At 32.3% G+C, this 7029-nt stretch overlaps 1 protein-coding gene across 4 annotated transcripts in view; it reads left to right on the forward strand.

Annotated features, from left to right (window-relative positions):
- Nucleotides 1-6383, forward strand: part of LOC143255836 (calcium-activated potassium channel slowpoke-like) — a 143033-nt gene extending 136650 nt beyond the window's left edge. For 2 of the 4 annotated variants that reach the window (XM_076512140.1, XM_076512143.1), the window contains 2 exons: nucleotides 1828-1998; nucleotides 3357-6383. In XM_076512140.1, coding sequence (XP_076368255.1) covers nucleotides 1828-1998; nucleotides 3357-3437 — 252 coding nt within the window. In that variant the 3' untranslated portion in view covers nucleotides 3438-6383. The remainder of the gene's footprint in view (nucleotides 1-1827; nucleotides 1999-3356) is intronic. The other 2 variants (XM_076512141.1, XM_076512144.1) reach the window with 1 other exon arrangement.
- The last annotated feature ends 646 nt before the right edge of the window (nucleotides 6384-7029 follow it).

Raw genomic sequence — 7029 nt, forward strand, 5'->3', positions numbered from 1 at the left:
TAAATATAAGCACACAATAATAAACCAGAAAATATGATTTTAAACTGTGCTGTGCTATTTATCATATCACATTGTAGGTGTTACTGAGATTGGTCTCTAGCCCTGGGTTGAAAACCATTTTACAATGCGGTAGAGAATTGTATTTAATAATAATGACAAAAAGGGTATACAGTGGCAATTCTGCAAAAATTATGCCTAATTCAACAAAAAGAAGGCCAGAAATGGATTTTCCATGTCATTTTGCATATAAAAATGGCCACAGATCTCTTGTACTCTTTTGAGTGTTGCACAGTGTTACCTACGTAGCGCACTAAAAATGAGAAGAAAATATTTTTCCATCAAGACATTATATCTTTAGTTATCTTTAGTGCCCATGGGTACTTATTTACTTGGACTAACTGCAGTGTTTCAGATGTCTATCAACATTAGAAGTTCATGAGGATTCTAGATATTACAGTACGTTAATCTCAAAATCCTCATAACCCAGTTTGTTTATTTCTGCTTGACACAATGGAAGCAAAGTGCAAAAGAGGATTGTGTCGAGACATTTCGACGTCTTTCACAAAGAAAGAAAAAGTTTCAAGATAGGAAAACTATGCTTATCTCAATTTTAAATCTTTCAAAGTATGAAGAAAATCAACTGAAAAATCAGCCAGAAGGATAAAGTTCAATACATAACGATGAGCAACTGGAAAACTCTTCCCATTCTAAGCATTTGTATGGGCTTTAGAATACAGAAGATTACAATAGCTTGTCTAGATTTCTCCTGTTACATTGAAAACGTTTATATCCCATCATTCTTAGCCAGATGCATTAAAAAATTGATGAACACTTTGTAAGATACGAACGAATACATTTACCTTCAATCTACCATCAATTTACAGTAATTTTCGGGGCCAGTCTTTATTGGTTAATTTCTGTTCGTCTTCATTAATAAAAGGTAAAATCAAGCTGTCCTTAAAGACATCCCATGGTGGCTTAACGTTACATCTGAGGACTCGTAACGCTAAAAATAAGGTTTCGAAACTCGCAGATACCTTTTTATGGAGTCTTGTTATCTTGTTCTTAATAACAATGGCTTTGTGGTTAGAGCGCTCGACTCATAATCTGAAGGTCCCGGGTTCCAATCCTTGTTATACCAAACATGCTAGTCCCTTTTGAATGCAGGGGATTATAAGTGACGGTCACTCAGACTCTTCGTTGCTAAAAGAGAATCCCAAGATCTAGCGATTGAGTGATAATGACCAGCTGCCGTACCACTGCTAAATTAGGAACGGCTAGCGCTGATAGCTCTCGTGTAGTTTTGAGAAAATTAACAAAAAAATTAAACAAAATTCCTCATGAATGCGACACCTGTCAGCTAAAAAGTTATTTTAACATGATTTTTATAGGAACAGATATTGAGATCATAAATATTTTATAACACAAATATAGTAACATTTTTAGTTGTTTCTTTGTTTTCTAATTGTGAATGTTTATTAACTTAATACGTTTTCTTATTTTATATGAATAATTTCAACACAGTTAACTATACCAAGTATAAGAAAAAAGAAAACGTTAATACTTTTCGGTATTCAAAACTGAACACAATGTAATAAAGAAATAGGCTTATAACTTTTTATAATTAAAGCTCGGGACACTTTGAACTTTCATACTTTCTAAACAATTATTTTGATAAGTTTAGACATCTGTAAATCTGCTGTAACTCTTGAGCATACAGTTTTCAAATGTATACATTTTTACCCATTTTTCATCTGAAAGAAACAATCTTATAAGAAAGTTAAATACATACCCATATTTTCTCTTTTTTATAATTATTTCGTCCAGCAGGAAGGAGGTAAATATAGTGATCTATTTGTTGCTGCTCTGAGAAATTATGGAATGATCTGCATTGGTTTGTACCGGTTTCGAGACACAAGTAACTCTTGTGAGGCCTCGTCCAAACGTTACGTTATCACAAATCCACCTGGTGAATTTATTCTTCTGCCAACGGATAAGGTAAATTTCTTATTGAACAAATGTTTATACCTTAAATATCTCGAAAATAAATTGTTTTAAAATCATTTCCAGCAAATGTTTCCACATGAAAAAGGAGGAAAAAAAATTAATATTAAATAAAAATTATAATTTATTTTCCTTGAAAAGTTATCTTGATTTGTTGATCATTCATTTCTTATATCATTGTCTACGAATATTTGTATATGTTTTGCCGCTAAAGCGTGTTTCTTTTATTGGTTTCCTGATTAAATTTTGCTTTAGTAAGCTTGGTTTAACGTAGTTGTATTAGTTAGAGAAAAATGTAACCTATAACAATATCAAGTAAGTGTAGTTACGTATATATTGTAAAGTTTTAAAATCTGCTCAAATGCTAGTTAGTCCATGACAACGAGAAAACCCACTTGTAGAGAAAATTATATATTTAAAAATGACTGGTATGGATAGAGAAAGCACTATGTAGAGGAGCGAACAACTTCTCGACCTTCTTCGCTCCTCTACATAGTGCTTTCTCTATCCATACCAGCCGTTTTTAAACATATAAATGCTATTTAGCCTCCTGAATACTTTGATTCAAGGTCGCTAAAACAGAATTATTTCTAAATGTAAAATTGTATATTTATATATGTATATACAGAGTGGTCCAAAATTGCGTAGTCTTTCTTATTGTAGAATTTAAAAATTAAATAACTGAGGAAATACAAGCACGCAATTTGAAAAATTTTGTATCCCGACTCAAACAGTTTATATCGTCATAACTTGTTTTTCGTCACCCCGTAAAACGGCAATCGTGCAAGAAAAAGCTCAATGTCTTGCAGAGACCAAGTCAATGGCTGTAGTGCAGTCTAATTACAGTATATGGAAGAAGTATGGGGTTATGTTAAAGATATCGTGCAGCTCATCCCTACAGCAAACACCAATGAACTTAACATCAAGATAACTGACACCATCGTTATTGTGACTGTGAATGTGTTGCAGTGAACGTGGACTGAAATCGAATATCGGTTAAAAGTACAAAGATCCACTAATGGTGCACACGCAGAAGTCTATTGACGTGTCAATAAACACCATTTGAGATAGGCTACATAGTTTCGAAACTTTAATGGTTAAATTTCCTTAATTAATTAATTAGTTAATTATTAAAATTTAAAATAAAATAAAACGATAATTTTGAGCTACCCTCTTTATTATTCAATAAGTTCTACATTTCTACAGTCGATATTTCATGCCGATATCTGTCTTAGTAGTTAATATTGTTTTTGATTCAATATTTGATATTTTGTGAACATCCAAAACTAGGATCAGTTAAGATAAAGTGGACGATCAAATACGAGACTCGTTAATACTGTTTTATTTTCCAGGTATATGTCTTACTACAGTTTGATCCAGGCATGGAATACAAGCCCAACAGGGGAGAGGAAATGAAAGATGACCATTCCTGACTCTTACTCTGTAGCGCCTTGACAGACGGACCGTACTCATTCATTTGACCCCTACAAATTGCAAAGACAATTTCCGGTTTACCAAATATTTCTAATTTTCTCTAAGCTCAATACCGGGCAATTGCTTGAGTGTTTAGATATATTTCAAATATATAACTCAAAAGAACTTCTTTAAGTTCATTGCAGGCATACAAGCGTCTACATAATTAACTTTAAAATGTCCACTTTAACTATCAAACCATTTTTAATAATACAGCTGTTTTTCTTGTCAGTTTTCAAATTACTATTGTTTATACAGCACTCAAGCTTTTGTGGGCACAGGCTTTACAAATACACTGAAGTTATGTCTTTTAACTCTTCTTGCAATCTTTCATTTACTCAGCAAGCACTTATCTTCAGTTATTGAAGTTTCTATTACTTGTTACCATTTGCCTACTTTATCGTATTTTAATATTATAAATAGTTTGTATCATTAAGAGACCGGGGTCAAATGTAAAAGTATAAAACGATTAGATAGAACTACCCGATTAATAAATATGGACTTTGAACGAGAAAAACATACCATGAACACTTGCTCATGGGTATTTTATTCCTTGTTTCCAGTGGTTAACGGGTAGTGTTTGAATGTCAGGTTCTTCCAACTGACATCAGGATCAAGAATGTTCATTTTGTCAAGGCTGCTACAGAAAACACTCTCTGAACATTTCAGCACTCTCACGTGGATATTATTAAACCAAAGGAATCGCAAGATGGCTCTGATTCATGGATATTTTACTGTGATTTTAAATGTTTGGCTAGTGAGTCTTCAGCCTATAAAAAAAATCAAGTGTGCTTCTATTAATTACACCTTCATTGCCTTTTTGCAAAGTTTCGCAAGAGCTTGAAACATTTCAAGAAGGAGGATCACTTCTGCAACTCTGGGTGATCGAATCCTGTATGTCAATGAATTACAAGTTAGAATGCTGATACACATTAAAGAAGATTGCTGCTTTGTTACAACCAAAGAAGTTATTACCGAAAATGTTACAGGTGCTCTCTGTCTGAGCATTTGTTGTTTCCATTTATTTGTATTTTATATTTTGCTACTGTTAGCACATACGCATATACCCCTATTAGTGCATAATGAAATAACACTATTCGTTAGTTATTATTTGTTTATGAATGTTTCTGTGAGGGTTTTCACTGGTAGTTGATTCCTCAGCGTGATTTATTAAAACTTATATTGCGATGAAGATTCACTTAAGACAGTCAATAAAACTTTGAAGCTCAAAGTTATAGCAAAGTGCAACGAAACTGATAGCGGTTTTCCTGTGAAAACCGGATACTAATAGGACACTAAAATAGAATTACGTTAATTTATAATTCATAAAAAAGTAACGTTATTGTTTGGTTTTACACTTATATATATGTTTGAAACTTTGAATACTAACCATCATGTATGATAAGAGATCGTAAAAGTTTTAAAATCATGCCAAACTTAGACTTTGTGGAGAAATAGTAATGTGTAGTCACATTTTAGTTTTATCAGAGTTACTCGTGTATATCTTTAAAGCAGGCACCCAATTAAATACGTTATTGTTGTAACCCATTTTCCTCCTGTAACATATGTTCGTATAACAATAAGATATAAAACTTACAGTCATATTTCATTTGCCCCCCAATGGCTCAGCGGTATGTCTGCGGACTTACAACGCTAAAAACGGGGCTTCGATACCCGTGGTGGGCAGAGCACAGATAGCCCATTGTGTAGCTTCGTGCTTAATTCAAAACCAACAAACATATTTCATTTGCTATTGATGTTCGCTGGTTGTTTTTAGCGTAGTTTGTTTATTTACAAACACTACCGACCCATTTCTTCTTCGCAACTAAACACATAGTGTAAACAAATTTATACTCGTTGAACACTCAGCTGTACATTTTTTAAAACACTAGCTGTGCCATTTTTCTTCTTCCTCTTGTTTCTTTTATGATATCTTACATCCAAAAGTTTCATGCGTGTTCACAAAAATGTCTTTTATTCCTAAACCAATTTAGCTTTAAAATACCTCATTAGAGACAATCCCTTTTGCCACCAAGTTGTGATAACGTACTATAAGCCTCGTGATTTCGTACACTGGTTTGGTATAGTGAGTAAAGAATCGAATAACGTGGTTGAACAGTGAAATAATACGGATTGAATTTCTGTTTTTGATCAGTAAACACCACCTTGAAGAGGTGGCGTTATACAGTGTTGGCCACGCTGAACTAAACACCCATTTGGTTTAGGTTCTCAGAACTTACGTTCTCAAAATGGTTCAACATGGTTTTTGTTTGTTTTTTCCTAGTACGGACGTAATTAGTATTTTCATTTAGGGATAACGAATTCGCTAAATTATTTCGGACATACAATACAGCGGCTGTTTTTTTATAAACATTTTAAACTGAATAACAGAAATATAGTTCTAACCCTTAAGTTCTTTACATACTCCCAAAATACTGTGAATAACTAAACCCCTACTCTGAGAAAACATTACATTAGTAGGACGGTGCTGTCAACTAATGATTTCTTAACTCACGCAGGATCATAAACGTAAATAAATCACATTTTTTTTAAAAATCCGATAACTTGAGCATATCCGAGAAGAAAACCGTTTTTCTTCATTGATGATAAAGGTTGAAAGTTCTTTTGAAAGGTTGGATTTTCTTCTATAGGGGTAAAATGGGTAGAAATATGTCACGCTGAAATGATCTCTAAAAAAAGAAAGTCTGCTATCTGAAAACACACTAGTTAATTCTAACAGGAAATATATTTTGTTACTAGTATTTCCCTACATGATAAAATCAAAATTAGTCGATTATTTCTTTCTGAGATTAAAATCATAATAAAGAAAGATACCAATTTAAGAAATAAAAGGAAATTGTATTTATATATAACAATAAAGATATCTGTATTGCTTGAGGGTTTGATAATTTGAATGTAGACTGTTATTACCCATGCTACAAAGTTTCATGAATCATAAGGACATCTGTATTGCTTGAGGTTTGATAATTTGAATGTAGACTGTTATTACCCATGCTACAAAGTTTCATAAATCAAGCATCAAATTAAATATTATTTCCATGGTAGATGGGAAATTAAAGTAAAAAATGTTCAATATTACATGAAATTCAAAGTTAACGAAATCCAGGTTAAGCTTGTAGCTTTGTTTATATAATTTGTCTTTTTTGTGCTAAGAACCTGAAACAATAGTTCTTATTATTTCATAAAAATATTAAATAAGCTAAATTTATGTTTATATACATTTTTATAGTTCTGTATTCAACAAAATTGTTGTACAATTCCCGCGAATGACGTCTTATTATAAATATGAGCTCTATATTTAAATGTTTCATGAAGATTTCACATGATTTTTTTCCTTTCGAATACACCTGTGTTTATATATTGGAGTGTGCTGACATCTTTTGACATAAACTGACATTTTGCATAAATCGTGAATTTTCAAGTAGTAATTACTTCGTGTTAATCAGTATGAAGTCTGATGTATAGAAGAGTATGTGTAAAGAAAATATAATGTGAAAAGGTTTTTATATAATAAATCTTCACCATATCCAA

Source organism: Tachypleus tridentatus, chromosome 7 (assembly GCF_004210375.1).
Source record: "Tachypleus tridentatus isolate NWPU-2018 chromosome 7, ASM421037v1, whole genome shotgun sequence".
In the NCBI taxonomy this organism is placed as follows: Eukaryota; Metazoa; Arthropoda; class Merostomata; order Xiphosura; family Limulidae; genus Tachypleus; species Tachypleus tridentatus.